The sequence below is a fragment of the Myxocyprinus asiaticus genome, chromosome 41, assembly GCF_019703515.2.
Source record: "Myxocyprinus asiaticus isolate MX2 ecotype Aquarium Trade chromosome 41, UBuf_Myxa_2, whole genome shotgun sequence".
Classification (NCBI taxonomy): Eukaryota; Metazoa; Chordata; class Actinopteri; order Cypriniformes; family Catostomidae; genus Myxocyprinus; species Myxocyprinus asiaticus.
The window spans coordinates 15,300,785-15,319,466 of NC_059384.1; the positions used below are offsets into that span (position 1 = coordinate 15,300,785).

Sequence of the window (18,682 nt, forward strand, 5' to 3'; positions counted from 1 at the left end):
CTTTTGCGACCAAGCTTTAACTTCCTGGTTGATGTCTTGAGATGTTGCTTCAGTATATCCACATAATTTTCCTTCCTCATGATGCCATCTATTTTGTGAAGTGCACCAGTAACTCCTGCAGCAAAGCACCCCACAACATGCTGCCACCCCCATGCTTCACAGTTGGGATGGTGTTCTTCGGCTTGCAAGCCTCACCCTTTTTCCTCCAAACATAACGATGGTCATTATGGCCAAACAGTTAAATTTTGTTTCATTAGACCAGAGGACATTTCTCCAAAAAGTAATATCTTTGTCCCCATGTGCACTTGCAAACTGTAGTCTGGCTTTTTTATGGCGGTTTTGAAGCAGTGGCTTCTTCCTTGCTGACCAGTCTTTCAGGTTATGTCGATATAGGACTTGTTTTATTGTGGATATAGATACTTGTCTACCTGTTCCCTCCAGCATCTTCACAAGGTCTTTTGCTGTTGTTCTGGGATTGATTTGCACTTTTTGCACCAAACAACGTTCATCTCTAGGAGACAGAATGTGTTCACCAAAGTGGCATTCAACTGATCACAATTTATAGTCAGGACATTCATAACGTGAAAAATTACTATTACAATTAAGATTTTTTTTTTTTTTTTTTTTTTTTTTCAGAACTTCTTAAACTACTTCAAAGATTTCTCATCAAAAAATCCTCCACGTGCAACAATGACAGCTTTGCAGATCCTTGGCATTCTAGCTGTTAGTTTGTCCAGATACTCAGGTGACATTTCACTATTTTTCAAATAGTGATGGTGCTGTTTACATCAGTAATGTCCTGACTATTCTTTATGATCAGTTGAATGCCACTTTGGTGAATTAAAGTACCAATTTCCTTCTGAAACAGCAAAATCTGCACATTTTTCCAAACTTTTGGCCATCATTAAAACACATTTTTGAACCACTCCACAGATTTCATATTAGAAAATGCTTTGATTATACTTTTTTAATTTATGATAAATAGTCTGGGTGGAACCAATCTTGGTTCCCGATTTGGACTGTGGTCTGCTAATTGGTGACCTCTACATTGTGGCATTCAAATACAAACTTAGCAAACAATTAACAAAATTCACTGTCCCGTAATGCACCTCACTTGTCTCGTTCTGTCACTTGCCTGCATCCCAGCATGCATTTGTCTCTGGCTCTTGCTAACAGGTTGCAATTAAAAGCCTTGTCATAGGTCTGCAGGCTCCTCAATCATGCTGGTGCTTCTGGCCGTCACACTCTCTGCCGTTTGGATTCTTCGCATCCATCTGAACAGAAGGTGTCTGACAGCATCTCAAGCTGAAATCTGCTAGGCCACAGAGTTTGTTGTGTGTTAAATCTCTTGGAAATGAAACTACAAGCCATAAGGAATTAAAGTGGTTTGTTGGTGTGATGAAGTGGGTTTGAGAGACAAGGTTATTCCAAATGTTGTGGCCTGCTGTCGGCATTATATGGAGGCCTATTCATTATTAATATCTGTTCCACTGCAATGAAACAGGGGGGGATACCTCTTTTAGACAAATGAGAAAAACTAGTTTCTGAGACATTCATTTACTGAGTCTTAAAATGTTTTACATTTTTGCTCATAGGAAGCAATTGTTTGAAGAGGAATGACACTAAACTGTGGCACAGGGTGGCACATTTTCACATCACGTTTTTTCCAAATTGTTCACAAAGCAGCAAGACAAAAGAGATACATTTTTATTGGATCGCATACTCTGTAGTCCAAGCCACGGTGTAATTTCTGACTTATTCACACAGTTATTATCCATTCCTTCCACATCCGATTATATAAGTAGCTTTTGATTATTAGAACCATTTCCCATTCAAACAAGTCAACATTTTCCTTATTCAGACACTAGACTCATGCATTATTTAAGATGAAAAATCTGTAGAAACAAGCCACTGAAATCTTTTTATTTTTTATTTTTTTGTCAGCAGAGAACTTCCTCTCACATCTTCACTTTTGAGATGCTTGGTCTCAAATGCTAGTTCATAAGAGGAATGTTTCCTCAGGCAGCCTGGCTCTAAACCCCTACATTGGGCTTGCTTAAAGGCAAATAACATGGTTCGTAGAACATACGTTTATAATTTGCTATCTGCGATTCTTGAAGAAAAACAGTTAAAGGAGATCACGATATCTTTGTTGCTTTTTGCCTTACCCACATGATGTCCCATTATTATTTGAAGATTTATATACCCTATGCATAATCCTTTCTGTCACATGAAACAAATTACTTGTCACATGAAACTCTAAGTACCCTGTCAGCAGTGATTTTTCCCCCCGAAAGGAATGCCTTCGAAAAGGAATGCTTCTTTTCAAAAGGAATTTAATGTTTCTGGTTCCAATTCTGATTCTACCTAACAACTCTGATTTATTAAAGGTGCTGTAAGCGATTTTAGCCATTCTGGAACTTCCACCAGACCAGCCATTGAATTAGCCACAGCCCATCTTTCCAAAACCCCACATTTCAAAGACACGGCACACACACAGACACACTAGAGACCAGTGTTAATCTCGTCAACGAAATCTCTGACATAAGCTTTTGTTGATGAAGGGGTTTTTGATTTCATCAACGATAACGAAGATGAGATGAAAAAGGCGCATCATGACGATAATTAAGCGATTTTATTAAAGCATACTATTGACGAAAATATGATGAGAAAAAAATTATACTGCAAGATATTAACAGTGCAAGATATGAAAAGGAGAAGAAACATCTTTAGAATCTGTACATAGAAGAATGTATTAGACATAGATTCATCTTACCTATTAATAATTGGGGATATCTCCGCTTGAGCTGTGTGAGTTGAACACAGGCAAAATGAACTGCTTCAAAACGGGGTAAATACCTAATTCAAACGCATCCTGTTTATACATGATTTTAATCACTATAGTAGCCTATATCCACAACATATATGTAATATAACAACTTACATCTGCACAGTGAAGCGAATGAACAGGTGAACTTGAACTAAATGAAGTCAGAATATGCGTAATTTGCATTGTGAATACACTGTTTTCATAAGAAATACGCTACACACAATGTAATATCCTTTCACGGAAAATGAATAAGTCTCTAAAGCATGAAGAATTCAGAGTACAGTAGGCTAACTTCTGAAAAGTAGCTAATACTTCAGTCTATTCATTATTATGTTATTTTTCACAACAAGGACAGTAGGCTATGCATAGTTATATGTTTGATACATTTTTAAATTAGAAAATGCTGATAAATGTTTTCCCTAAATGTTTGAATATTTGATTAAAGTTTGGTCTGTTACAGTTTGACACACTTTTTTGTCAATTTTCACATCGTCGTCATCTGAAAACTTTTATTTTCGTTGACTAAATTTATGTCTTTTTTTTAAGACTAAAACGAATGAATATGAGATGAAGAAATATTGACTAATTTTAAAGGACATTTTCATCAAAAGACTAAAACTATGACTAAAACAAAAAAGGGTGAAAAAATTAACACTGCTAGAGACCATTGTGGCCGTCAAACCCTGAGCATTTTGCGGGAGCAGGACACTGTACCAGCAGTTACAGTATATGAGCATATATGGGCTGCCCTGTGAACATCTTGGTTACTGATGTAACCTCTGTTCCCTGATGGAGGTAACGAGACGTTGTGTCGATGCAGTGACACTAGGGGTTCGCTCTTGAGAGCCCCAATCACCTTTGCTTTACTCAGAAAAGGCCAATGAAAATTGTTGAGTGGAATTTGCATGCCACTCTCCGCCCCAGACATACGGGTATAAAAGGAGATTGCGTGCACCACTCCAATCCAATGGGGCAACCTTGTTTGGAGACAGCTTTCCCCTTCTGCTGCCCTCCAAAGCAGCTGAAGAGCTGCTCCGATCATCTAAAGCTCTGCGTGTGATCCAAATAGACGCGCAGGGCGTGAATTGGACACAACAACGACAAGGCTGGGTCTTCCTCCTCTGAAAGGAGCGCTTGCATGTTCACCACCTGATCCCAGAAGGGAGTGGTGGGAACTTTGGTCACGTAACTGGGCCGGGGTCTCAGGATCACTTGAGAGTGTGCTGGCCCGGACTCCAGGCATTCGCTGTGACAGAGACCACCTGCAGGTCCCCAACCCTCTTTATAGAAGTGAGCGCCACCAGGAGGGCCATCTTCAGTGACAAAGTTCTGAGCTTGGTCTGCTCCAGGGGCTCAAAGTGGACTCTCTGTAAGACAGGTAGGACCACAGAGAAATCCCAAGAGGGAACCATGCACGGTCTGGGGGATTCAATCTCCTCATGCCTTTGAGGAACCTGGTGATCAGGTCGTGCTGCCGTGAGGGTCTCCCATCCAATGTATCGCGATATGCTGCTATAGCAGCCACGTACACCTCCAGGGTAGATGGAGACAGCCGTCTCTTCAGCCCCTCCTGAAGGACAACACAGACCCAACTGCACATCTCTGTGGATCTTCCCCCCTCAAGGAGGGGGCTCTGGCCTGAGTGATCGTGTGTACCACTGCTGGCAGAAGGCCTGCTAGGTCCCGTCCAGGAGCCGGATGTGGAGATTCCAGAGTTCTGGCCATGGGTGCTGGAGCGTGCCCTGCCCCTGAGTGAGAAGGTCCTGCCTCAGAGGAATGCACCTGGGAGGGGCTACTGCCAGGAGCATCAGGTCTGATAATCAAGTCCAGTTGGGTCAGTATGGTGCAACCATCAGGTCTTATTGCCCGTCCTCCCTGACTTTGCACAATGTCTGTGCAATGAGGCTCACTGGGGGAAACGCGTACTTGCGCAGCCCCCGAGGCCAGCTGTGCACCAAGGCATCTGTGCCAAGGGGAGCTTCAGACAGGGAGTACCAAAGGGGGCCGTGAGAGGACTCTCGGGAGGCGAACAGGTCCACCTGCGCCTCCCCGAATCTCTCCCAAATTAGCTGGACTGCGCGGGGGTGCAGTCTCCATTCTCTGCGTAGCATTACCTGCCGTGAGAGCGTATCCACTGCACAGTTGAGGACACCCGGGAGGTGAGTGGCTCGCAGAGACTTCAACGTCTGCTGACTCCAAAGGAGGAGGCAGCGGGCAATTCGCGACATGCGACGTGAGCGTACGGTCACTGTGTTGTCCGTCCAGACCAACACATGCTTGCCCTGAATTAACGGCCGAAGGGCCTCCACAGGGCCAGCGATACTGCCAGCAATTCTAGGCAGTTGATGTGCCATTGCAGGCGGGGCCCTGTCCAGAGCCCTGATACTGCCTGCCTGTTGCACACGGCGCCTCAGCCCAAATTTGAGGCATCCATCGTAACCACGACATGCCTCGAGACCTGCTCTAAGGGAACCCCTGCCCGTAGAAATGCCAGATCTGACCAAGAGCTGAAAGTTTGGCAGCACCGTGGCATGATAGTCATGCGCTGGGTGCTGTGGTGCCACACCCACCTCGGGACTCGAGTCTGTACCAGTGCTGGAGCGGTCTCATATGCATCAACCCGAGGGGAAGTAACGCCACCGAGGAGGCTCTGAATTTGTTTCACCAGGACTGCTACCTTCTGCCTGAAGGTTCTCAGGCAGGCCAGCACTGACTGTGCATACTCGTTCGTAAGGCGTGCCATCATGGTGACAGAGTCCAACTCCATACTGAGAAAAGAGATGCTCTGCGCAGGGGAGAGCTTGCTCTTTTCCCAGTTGACCTGAAGCCCCAGTCAGTCGAAGTGCCAAAGCACAAGGTCCCTGTGCGCACACAATAGATCCCGCGAGTGAACTAGGATCAGCCAGTCATCGAGATAATTGAGGATGCGAATGCTCTTTTCCCTCAGTGGGGCCAGGGCAGCCTCTGCGACCTTGGTAAAGACGCGAGGGGACAGGGACAGACCAAAAGGGAGGACCTTGTACTGGTATGCTCGTCCCTCGAATGCAAACCGAAGAAAGGGTCTTTGTCGAGGAAGGATCAATACGTGAAAGTACGCGTCCTTCAGGTCGATGGCCGCAAACCAATCCTGATGTCGTACAGACGTAAGGATACACTTCTGCATCACAGAAGCCTGTGTAAGGCTCTGTTCAAGGCAAGCAGATCCAGGATTGGGCGCAACTCCCCCCCCCGGGCAGGATAAAATAAGGGCTGTAAAAGCCCTTGTGCGACTCGGCTAAGGGGACGGGTTCTATCACTCCTTTCGCCAGAAGGGTGGCGAACTCCACCTGAAGGACCAAGGCTTCCTTGCCTCACCATGATGGAGATGACGCCACTGAACCTGGGCGGTCATCTGGCGAACTGGATCGCGTAGCCTAGCCGGATCGTCCTGATGAGCCATCGCGATGGGCTGGAAAGCACTAACCAGGCTTCCAGCCTCTGCGCTAACGGCACCAGGGGGACAACAGGATTTATCACGCAATGGTGGCCGGTGGCTGGGGCAGGCGAGCGGCCCCAAGAACCACCGTACTTACCTGTTTGCCGGTTTTCGACGGAAAACAAGGGAACGTGAGATACTCACATCCCACTCATTGACCGGAAAGACTTCCAGCGCCTGGCCATCGCGAGCATTGGAGAATGACTCAGGGAATGAGGAAACTGCTCTTTTACTGACAAACTGGATGCTGGGGCCCAGAAGGCACCTGGTGATGTTATGAGGGTACTCGCCTCGTGCTGGCCCAGGGGCAGGAGTGGAGCCCGTATGCTTACCTGGATCAGGCCAGTCAGAGTCAGCAACCTCGTCCTTGGGTCACTTGTCCCAGGGCCGCTTCGAAGGCGGACCGCCTGCCTCACTTGTGAACTCTACCGGGCAGATCGAATGTGCTGGGTGTTGGGAGGTCCGCAGGAACTGAGCCGGCGGAGAAGCTCCCATATCCACATCCAAATCACCCACGGCACTCGCGAAGCAGCTGCTGTGGCTCTTTGCTTCACGGAGAAGAAAGAGAGCCGCGACCGCAAGTTCTCACAGTGAAAACATGACCCATCCACAAAGCTGCCTCGGCATACCCAAGCACTCGAGACTTCATGACCATCCGGTGGGGAGAGATAACAGCCACACCCAGTAGCACAAAGGCGAAAAGACGGCAATCGTTTGTGCGAGCTCTTTTAGAGAAAATATACTTGTAGAGCCGAGGAGGGCGGGGCCGGGCTGGAATGAGACACACCCGGTCCCCAATCAGCCTGATGGGGGCGCGCGAGGGATAAAGACGGCCGGGGACGACAGTTCGAGAGAGAGAGAATTACAGACAGCTGTGCTGTGTTTTTAGTTGTGTGTTTTGGTTGTGTTTTTTGGTTAATAAATTATTATTTAAGTTGTCAAGCCGGTTCTCGCCTCCTCCTTTCCACTGAACCCCCTTACACTGGTGCCGAAACCTGGGAAGGAGGAGGGATTCCCGTCGCGGGATCCTCGACACTGCCGTCCACCCAGGGGAGCGCCGCTGCCGTCCGACGGGGGACGGAGTAGCCCGACCACCCGGACGCGGGGAACGGCCGCTGTCCGCGAGGCGAGTGGGGACGGGACTCCCCGACCGCCTGGAGCGAGGGAGCCACTGCCGGGGGCGGAGGAGTGCCCTGCCATCCCCCGGGAACGCGGAGGGGTCGAGAGAAGACCGCCGTCCGCGGGGGGAGGAGGGAAGCGACTCCCCGACCGCCTGGAGTGGTAGGGCCACTGCCAGGGGCAGAGGAGAGTCCCCACGGGACGCCGGGAATGCGGAGGGGCGTTCTGTCCGCTGGGGGTCGGAGGTCTGACTCCGGTCCGCCCGGGGAGGAGCGGCTGCAGTCCGCCTGAGAGGGTGGAGTAGTGATCGGGGACCACGCGACGGCGCATCAGAGAACCGGTGAGTTTCTTTTTCTCTCTCTCTCTCTCTCTCTCTCTCTGTCACTCCGTGTTGGCCTTTCCCTCGCCATTTTGTGTTTGTTGTTTTTTCCCCTCCTGTTTCCTCCCAGGTCGAGGAAGCCGGGGAGGACCCGCCGGCAGTCGGGGCATAAGGCACGCCCCCCCGGAGAGGAAGGGTGGGGGGGATGTACGTCATGCCGGGGGCTCCCCGGCCTGAGGCAACGCCGGGAGGAGTGTAGAGCCAAGGAGGGCGGGGCCGGGCTGGAATGAGACACACCCGGTCCCCAATCAGCCTGATGGGGGCGCGCGAGGGATAAAGGCGGCCAGGGACGACAGTTCGATAGAGAGAGAATTACAGACAGCTGTGCTGTGTTTTTCGTTGTGTGTTTTGGTTGTGTTTTTTGGTTAATAAATTATTATTTAAGTTGTCAAGCCGGTTCTCGCCTCCTCCTTTCCACTGAACCCCCTTACAATACTCTTTTAAATATACTATTTTTTACACCTGTGGACTCAGTCGCCGAAGCGCCCAGGGGAAGCACAACACTCGACCGTGCGAGGGCGACCGCTGATATGCGCCGTAAAATCCAGCAGCAATAGCAAGGTGACAGGACGAACACACACATGCACTCGGCTCTGAAGAACAAGTCTGAATGAGTGGTGCATGCCATCTCCTTTTACACCCGTATGTCTGGGGCGGACCACTCGCCAATTTTCATTGGCCTTTTTCTGAATAAAGCAAAGGTGATTGGGGCTCTCAAGAGCGAACCCCTAGTGTCACATCGACACAACGTCGAGTGAGTGACAAACAGGGAACACACACAATGATTGACAGTCAGAAAGTCTTCTGATTGGCTAAACAAAGGATCTGACTGCAGCCTGTGGACATCTTTTGCCCCGCTGTTTACAGAGCTTAGGGCTGTTACAGAGACAGGTGTGTTATTTTATAGCACCTATATTTTGTGAATATCTTACAGGTAAAATGGATGTTTTCTGCATGTTTTCTATATATATATTATAAAATTACTTACAGCACCTTTAATCATTCCATTAACTTTTATCATGGTTCTTTTTGAGTTGGACATGGCAGAAGTAATTCAGTGAGTAAGTCAAGAACTGCTTTGACATATTTTTGGACAGATTCATTTAAAAAGAATTGGCTCATAAGAATAATTTGTTCATAAATTGGAGTAAACATGTGCTGTATGTTTGTTGAGGAAGGACAACATAATCTGTTTATTGTCTTATTGTACTGTTTTGCCATTCTTTTGCCATGGCACTATATCTGTAGATTTACAGGGTAGTGGTGTAGGAAAGACTTCCACAGTATTGTAGTACAGTATTCCGTCTGCATTGGCAGAAGAACCATTAAAGCACTCTGAATAAGAACCAGCTCTCATTTTCCAACCCTAAATGTGATCTTTTATTTACACACTTCTGTGCTGACATACATAAAACAGGTCATGTGCTCAGCTTCAGTGTATCTGCGTATTTTAAAGCAGTACTAAGTAAAGTCGTGTTTCATGCTCACTGGTTTTCATATATTCATACGCTAATGGAATTCACATGCTACATCTTCTTTGGTGACTTTGTCAATTCTTCTTTGTTCAGGAGTGACCTGAACGTCTGTTTTTAGTTTATAGCTCAGCCCACTTAGTCCTTGAACAAGGACGCATGCTGTAAATATCTGCCGTCACTCCAATGTCATCCCAGTCATTTCAGTTCCTCTCTTTTATATGCCCAATGCCTGCTGTTTAATATAGCTCTAGGATAGATTGAATGAATAAATGCCTGTAATTGCCTGACAGTGGGGGACAGAGGTGGGGAGGAGAAGAGTATGTCATATGAGGGGGGTTGTTTTGCCAGCAAACACCATTTTTGCGCAGCCAAAACTTTGACTGAAACAGCCAAAGGTCTGGGGCCTCATTTATAAAATGTATGTATGATCAGATTTGATCCTAAATTCAATGGATTAGATCCTACGTCAAAAGTGAGGAACAAATCGATTTATGAAGGCAGAAACTGATGTGAAAATGTTCTTATGCGTACATCAACTGACAAGCAAGCTTACAAAATTTTTTGTGCTATGCTCCAGTGTGCTAGTGCACGCTGACTTGATTGAATAACTTGCACATGCACTTTTATTGTATTATGTCTCACCATATTAAGATATTTGTGGCCGTTCTGTAGGTGGAGTTCATGCACTTGTTCACGTGCGCATGTTTTTAAGATGAATTGGGATTTATAAAGTGGAATGCATTTAGAAACATTTCTTCGTGCGTACGGACATTTTACAAATCATTTCTAGGAACATTTAGGAAATCGTTGTATGTTCATACATTTAAGATAATTTTATGTACATCTTTATATATGAGGCCCCCAGTCCATATTGCAGTTCATTCAGACCAAGAACTGCCCACTTTGAAATGTCCAGTTGAAATAATGCTATCATATGTGAAGAAAGAGACCACAGAGTCTCCAGAAAAACTGATTTCTACCTCTAGTTTGCATATGAGTTCTGTTGGCATTTATATGGCAAAAATCAACATCTGACTGGTAATTTTCCCGCTTATTGCAAGTCTACATGCAATTTAAACAAATAAATGGACATTTGATTGATTCGAGTTGAAATTAATTTATTAGTTCACTTGTAAAGATTGCAGAGGGATTTAAAACGTAATGGATATCTAGTTTACTTGCTACTAATTGCCTCAAACAAAACTCTAAATATCTTTCAAAAATGTGATGTCACTAACCTGGTAAACTTTAGCACATTCAACCCCAAAAGCACTTGTAACAACCTGGTATCTTAGATACACAACTTTATTTCCAGGCAGACTGATAAAAAAAAATAAAAAAAACTATGTGCCTTTACTCTTGGAAGTTTGGTAAAGCCAGCCAATCAGATTAGAGTTTACTAGATTGAGAAAGTGCTTTCCAGTTTTGTGTGCAATATGCAATAGCCAGTCAGAGAACAGATTATATGTACCTTCTGAGACTGAGACAAGTAAACAAACACATAGCTTTTCCATGATGCCTCACCGCAAAGATCGAATGCACTCAGAGCTGATAAATAGACTTTTTGTTGGAGGAAACACTCAAGTCCGCTGCTACATTTCATTCAGTTTATCATGGTGCTGCAGCATAGAATCATGGGTGAAAAGATGCTATGCCTGAAGGCTTCTATACAGTAGATGGCCAGTCAACCACAACAAAGATGATTTTAGCCAACACTCCCTCCCTATTGGCTTACTGTGTCCTGTGGCCCAGCCGGGTTCCAGCAGTCTCATTCCCACCATGTGGCTGCACATGATTTGTGTTCTTTTTCTAGCTGAATAGGAAATCTTTATTATAATGATGGTCCAAAGGGTGTGAAGTATTACCCCAGTTAACCTTTAATCCCAGACCTGGGAGAAAGGGAAAACAAATCTGCATTCTTCTGAAGTGACATCCTCTTTTCGCCCGCTCTGCTGTAGTTTCCTGCCAGTTATGTGATGTGTGTTTTGATGAGACATCTCTGAGTTGTTGGGGTGGCACAATTATTCTCTCTTTCCTACTGTATCAGTTGGAGAGAAAGAAATATATCAAAGTTATATGCATCTCTGTTTTTCTTTTCCCCACTCTGTACATCTGCAAAGTGATTTCATCACAATGTTTGTACAGTGTGTATGTATGAATATGTGAAATATGATTGGTGGGTACGACTTTAATTAAAACCCTGTTGTTTTTCTTCTTTGCAGTTCAGCCGATGAGCAGTTTCGCTGGAATACCCGAGGTAAATGTCATTTTTTTTAAATGATTTTTAAAAAATTATTATTATTATTAGCTGTCAGACATTTGTGTTTTGGGGGTAAAAGGTAACATTAACAAGGCTGCATTGATGGAGAGTTTGTATAAGGTATCATTGCATCAGCTTATTGAAAATCAGTCTTTAAAAAAAAATACTATAAATTTGTTGTATCATATTGGTCTGGAGAGAGAAATTGGCATGATTACTAAAAGGACACATTTTATGACACCTATAAGTCATATTCTGATGTAATGTTAATATACTTATATACTCCTGCAAAGAAAGGCATCTTAGATGGAGATGGAATGTAATTTTATATTTATTACAGAAAATAATGCACATGCACACATATTGATAGTTGCTTCTGTGCAATAACACATACTGTAGCTTAGAAAATGAGCACAGTTTCTGCTTATATTTCTCCTTATCTTTTATCAAACAAATATTATTTCATCAAATACACAATTGTATGTGTGTTTTCTGTACATTTGCTGTCTGTGTCACTCACTTACACAGTATGTGTCCATTCCAGCTTATCACCCTGCTCTCTGGCCGTATGGGTTGTGCTCTAGATGTAAGGTTAATCTTTTGTTTTAGGGAGCTTGTGTAACCCTTAATCCCTAGGCAAATTACACCAACACTAGCCATAGAGGAGTTGGCAGTCGGATCAGACACAGCACATTGGTTAACAGGTTCGTCCTTGCAGCCATTTAAGTTCAGTCTTAGACTGTTTGCAAATGACAGGAAGAGGTCATGAGGTCAAAGTGTAAGTGTGAAGAGTGGGGCTTAAGGAAGTATCTGTGGTGTCAGTGAATGACTGCTTCTGTGTAAGCATGATTAACCTCGACTTCTCTGTTTGGTTCACAGATGGACAGAAAGATATTGAAGATGAACTGAACACAGGTCTGGAAATGGTGGACTCATGTATTCGCTCCCTACAGGAGTCTGGCATCTTGGATCAACCAGAATACACCACAGCTGACAGTGAGTAGCTATCACAGCTATCAGCTTTGCTTTCTATTGGTGCAAGATCTATTTCATTCATGCAACTTGACAACTTGTCTGTAACACGGTGGACATCCACATTCGATTGACATTTGTTTGAAAAGCACATACTGTGAACTAAAAATGTTGTCAGTTGAGTTTTTTACAGGTTTTTAATAGTTGTTAAGTCGGATTTAATATTAAAAATGCATATAGCCAGGGGCACTGGACCTGCCCCAAACACACAGACTTTTTTTGCCCACACAAACAGAACTTTATTGGCTGATATTAAAATATGTACTTGAATCTAATGAACTAAACATCTTAATTTTACTTTTATGTTAGGGTATTCTGACAGTTATAAAGATGAAGGTCATAAAATTTGTGTGCTCATTTGTGCATTTTAATAGAGGGAAAAAGAACAATTGCTCACAAAAATCATAAATAAGGTTTAATTTATTTGTATGCTAATGCATGCACAAGTGACAATGTTAACTGTTTTATTATTTTTTACATGATTACATTTTATTTCTAACCATAATTAGACATTTAAATTGTTATATCTTGGAGAGCAATACAGACCTGAAAACAGTAAAAACTTACTGTAAACGTAAATCTTGTCTTATATTTTATATCAATACCAAATCGGCATGTAAGAAAGGCCATTCAAATCAAGAATTTCCACACAGAACCTGAACTTGAATCAAAATGGTACATGACTATTAGGGTGGATCAAGAATATTGAGCTGTGGCTTATACATATTAATTAGCTTAAGTGAACAGATTGTCCAAGAATTTTACCTAGGTATTTCAGTACAATTTAATTAATATTTTTGAGATCATCATCATATCATGACATCACATCAAGTTTGTGTGTGGCCCTTTATTTCTAAATATGTCACTGTATATGAATGCATAGCTTTAAACAGTGCATCATGGAATCTGTGGCTGTGTGCTAGTTGCATTGTAACCTCAACAGATATAATTTCCAGACAAATAATTTTTCATAATTTCATGAGTCGCTACATGGTTTCAGAACACAATGTCTAATCTAAAAAGATTTCACAGTTGTTCTTATTATGTTTTGGAAAAATGTCTTCCCTCTTACAAGCTGTTCAAAATATTTCACATAGTTTTGAATATGTCATCCATGTCAAATAGTTTCTGAAAACTATGGTTACAGCCTAAAGCAGGGGGTTAAAATTAGCACTAAGTTTTCACACCCTTTTTTCTGACATATTAATCAAAATCACTTGATCCTGATAAAAGGTTTTGAGGAATTTGGGTTACAGCAGTACAGCTGTTTGTGTGGCTTGTGAATAATTCTAAGGTGTTTAAGTAATATTTTTGCTGCAAACATGCATTTTGGAGTTTTCCACTTGTTTACTGCGCAATGTAATAACTATTTTGTAGTTAGCGAATTTTGGAAAATTCATAAGGTTGTATGAGGTTACCTAATCTTAAAATAAATCAAATAATCTTCTGTTATTTGAATATAAACAAAGCTTAAATAATGTTTTCAGGTTTTACATGCCATTTTTTAAAAAGTATTGCTATCACGCATTTAGCAGGAATGAGGACCCAAATGCAGGAATGAGTGAAAAATAAATGATATTATTAAACAAAAAACAAACAAGCAAAATAAAACTCACGAGGGAGAGGAAACAAACAAAACAAACCAGAAAATATATAAACTGGAACCAACCAGAAACAGGAGCATGTCAGGAACAAACAAACCAACTCACAAAATGATCTGACAAATACAAGAGGGCAAAATATATAGAGGCAAGGCACATGAGGAACAGGTGAAGGTAATTAACAAAACGGAGGACTAGACAAGAGGGTAAGGGAATAAGGAGGTGGGGTCAGGAGAGAGCATGGCTAAATACAGACACAGCCAATTGCTCATACACACAACAAACACACACAGACAGAAAACAGACAGGGACCACAGAGCAAACAGAGTTGGATCATGACAGTACTCCCCCAACTGTCGCAGACTGAACATTGCCGGCCACAGGGAACAAGTTGGTGAGGTTTTTGGTAACCACTGGGTGAAGGTCTGTGAGGTCCATGGCGGTTGCTGGGCAGAGGTCAGTGAGGTCCATGGCGGCTGCTGGGCAGAGGTCAGAGGTGGTCATTAAGCTGATGGGGTCACTGGTGGCGGCCACTGGGCAGATGGTGAGGTCAGTCGCGGCCGCTGGGGACTGGACAGTTTGGGTGGTGACCGCAAGGAACTGAACTGACTGGGTGGTGACCGCTGGGTAGGGATCAGTCTGGGTGGCAGCCGCTGGACAGGAGTCAGTCTGGGTGGCAGCCGCAGGGAACAGGACAGACTGGGCGGTGACCACAGGGAACTGGACAGTGGCTGCTGATGAGGGTCTGTCTGGATGGTGGCTGCTGGAAACTGGACAGACTGGACGGTGATTGCTGGAGAGTGGACATGCAGAGTTGTGGCTGCTGGGAAACGGCTGGCCTGATTGTAACCCAGACCCAAGGACATCACCAAAAACTCCAACGCTTACCCCCTCACCGACTTTCCTCCTACAGAAGTTCAAAGAGCTTCCTGGACTGCTTAGCTCTATGACGTTTGGGAGGATGTGAACAAAAAGAAAAACTCATTCCTGCTGGGTCCATAGTTGGTCAGATCGTTCACACATTTAACAGGAATGAGGACCCAAATGCAGGAATGAGTGAAAAATAAATTATTTTATTAAACAACAGAAAACAAACAAGCAAAACAAAACTCTCACTAGGAAGAGGAAACAAACAAAACATAAACCAGAAAAAGATATAAACAGGAACTGACCGGAAACAGAAAAAAACAAACCAACTCACAAAACGATCTGACAAATACAAGAGGGAAGAGGGCACAATAAATAGAGGCATGTTACATGAGGAACAGGTGAAGGCAATTAACATAACAAGGACACACAGACAGAAAACAGACAGAGGCCACAGAGCAAACAGAGCGGGATCATGACAATTGCATGTAGTGTCTGAAGGCAGAAGGAAATTAAGAAGAATTAAAGCAGAATTTCACCAAGATGGCCTAGAACACCGGAAATTTCTCAGAGCCATCAAACTAAGATCTGACTAAATGGCTCCCTAAAGTCTAGCTGAAGCTCACATCTGGCCAATAAAACAAACAAAAGAGACTTTTCCAGATAGCACATGACTTGAAACTTCATGCTTCTGGTCTCTTAAACTATGATCTGTTCTGTGACTGACGAATTTGGTTCAAATATATTTGGATTAAAAGAAAACAGAGTGAGACCGTTTCATATTTGGCATACAGTAGTTACTGTGTTTTGGCATCATAGGACAGTATAGCTGACCATGGGTTCCAGTCACAGTGTGAGATATGCAAGAATTCATAAACCACTCAATTTCACCATGTTTTTTGTTTGAAGAAAAGTTACTTTACCACCTATTCCTGTCATTTCACCTTCCATGATAAATCCAAACTCACAGAGATTATGAACACAAAGCTTTGAACATCTGTTTTATTCAGGATATTACTCGGCTGAAAACAGTCTAATCTCCTCCCAGAAAGTTGCACGTCATTGATCTTTTTCAGATTTTATAGTTATTGACTTTGCACATTCTGTCAAGGTTGGTGACAAAAGAAAAATGCCACCAGTTGTGCATTGTGAACATCGTGAAGGTGTCTAATGTGGACATGCTTTTACACGTTAGCTGACAGCCAACAAACATTAGTCCCTGTGACCCAAAGACTGTATTTTTCAAATAGAGCTTGTTCCTAACGCATTCAGAATGCATTAGTGATCTAAGCATCACAGCTGTAAGAACAAAGATAGATGTCTTGATGTCATCCCTTTAAAGTCAACAATAGCATTGGTTTGCGTTCATGATATGCTTGATGTCAAGCCTTTCCAATTGATGGTACTAAACCAACCATAGATTTCATCCAACCATTATAGCCATGTTCTCTTCCTCATACTGTGTCAATGCAGCATGATGGTATTGCTCTTGCAAACCTTGTAAAAATAATATAAAAAATAGCTCCCTCATGAAATATTCCATTCTGCCAAGATGGAGCCCAGGCCATTGACCTAACTAGCAAAAAATAGAGGTGGTACCCCTGGTGAAATTGTATACATGTCCAACACTCCATGCACTTACATGACTGGGATTTATTTATCTCTAGTACAAGTTTATTCCAGCCTAAGATTTGCTTGACAACCTGCAGTTGGGTAAAATGTTACTGAGCACCACCTTGGTGCCAGCTGAAGCTTTTCTGTATTTATCAACTTTGAATTGGCTTATCCGAAATTGTCCAATAGCTATCTGTAATTCCATTTGGTCTCTGTGGATCTGAAAGAAGGCGATATTCATTGTGAATGGCCCATAAACCTCTCCAAGATGCGGCTTGCAGCCTTGTTGATTGAGATGTGGGAAAAGAGGGCCATTCCTATGAGCATCTCACCACAGAGGCTTTTTGAAATCTATGAAATTATTGGTATTTGGAGAACTGTACATTGGGGAGGTGAAATGTATTCTGCATCGTACAGTGTAGAGTTTTAGCTTTGCATGTATAGAGATGTTATCATCCCCAGTTAAACTGATCCAGTGGCTCTGTTTCAATGAGGTAAATGAGAGAGCTGGAGATCTCTTAGACAGGCTTGAATAAGGATAGTCTCACACTAGGTAAGGAGCTATATTTAGTGTAATCTCCCTGCTATGATGCTGTAGCTGTTGTCTTTTTGATGTGGAATTCCAGATGAGAGAATGATCCCCAGGAGTCAGTATACATGCACACACATGTAGATGCAAATACATAAGAAAAGGTGGAGTGTACACATTAGAATACCACTAGTAGTGATAGACAAATATATTTACAACGCAAATTCTGTCATATTTACTCACACTCATGTTGTATGGCTTTCTTCCATGGAACACAAAAGGAGATGTCAGGCAGTATGTTAGTTTCAGTCACCATTCATTTTCATTGGATTTTTTTTCCTAAAAATGAAAGTGAATTGAGACTGAAACTATAATTCTGCGTAATATCTTATTTTTAGATCCACGGAAGGAGGAAAGTCATATACTGAAGTTTTTGAACAACATGATTTTTTTTTTTTTTTTGGTTGAACTATCTTTCTAATTAGGCTGATTTTCATGACCATACTGCTACTTTTGATGAACCGTTTAGTGTTTGACTCCAAATTGCCTCCAAATTTGATGACCTTGAGGATGACATGCTCAAGGATCCAGGGCAGGGGAAAGCTTTAGGCTAACCAAAGCTGCATTGCATTCCCTCCCGTGTCTGCTCAGGGGTTTTCAGATCAATGAAAGCAAAAATGAGTGCAGCAGGCTATTATGGACTCGAATAATGCACCAATTTTCTTATCTCTCCAGACCAGCTTGATGGATCTGTCTGATACAGGAGCCATAGATTATTGTGTAGCGTGGGGAAAGTAGACAACATCCTCCTTCTGAGAAACCTGAGATGCTTTAACTCAGGCTGTTTTAAAGGCACAGTGTGTTTTGAGGGGAGGAAAAAGACAATTATTATTTTCACACTATGTTTCAGGGAGAAGCTAATCTCTGATTGAGTCTTTTAGTGAGTCCAAACATGGTCTAGCTGAAGGATACATCAACTTTGATAGCATCTTGACAGACTATGAATTGTTGATACTATCGAGTTTGCTGGCAGATTGACTCTCAGCTTCTCTCCAAACGCACGATCATGTCAATCCTGATTACTTTTATAACTGGCTCGTTCTGACTAGGGATGGGCATTTTGGTCATTTTGTCTACTCGAGTACTCAACAGATAAATCAACCAAGTACTCGAATATTCAGAGGGGAGGGGTTCTATTTTTTTAAAAATCGTTTGTCTATGAACTTGTATATCAAATGGATGTTTTTGACCATTCCTGTTGATGACAGTTTTCGCTCATTATGTCTAACTGTTTGTCAGAATCTTGCGTGATAAGCAGCACCTTTTTTAAGAAGGTGTGTCAAGTTAACAATAATTGAACTTTTAAAAAACATGCCTCGAGACTCTTGCACTCTGTGGGTGTTCTCATCTATTTTTAAATTGTTGGTCTATATACATAAATGTCCAACAGACGTCTTTGGTGTCTCGTTTTTCTCGTCTCACATATTCATAATTACAGGCT

The 18,682-nt window shown here is 43.1% G+C and overlaps 1 protein-coding gene across 3 annotated transcripts in view; it reads left to right on the forward strand.

Annotated features, from left to right (window-relative positions):
• Positions 1-18,682, forward strand: part of ctnnd2a (catenin (cadherin-associated protein), delta 2a) — a 474,718-nt gene that overhangs the window by 182,355 nt on the left and 273,681 nt on the right. For all 3 annotated transcript variants that reach the window (XM_051682873.1, XM_051682874.1, XM_051682875.1), the window contains 2 exons: positions 11,501-11,535; positions 12,418-12,534. In XM_051682873.1, coding sequence (XP_051538833.1) covers positions 11,501-11,535; positions 12,418-12,534 — 152 coding nt within the window. The remainder of the gene's footprint in view (positions 1-11,500; positions 11,536-12,417; positions 12,535-18,682) is intronic.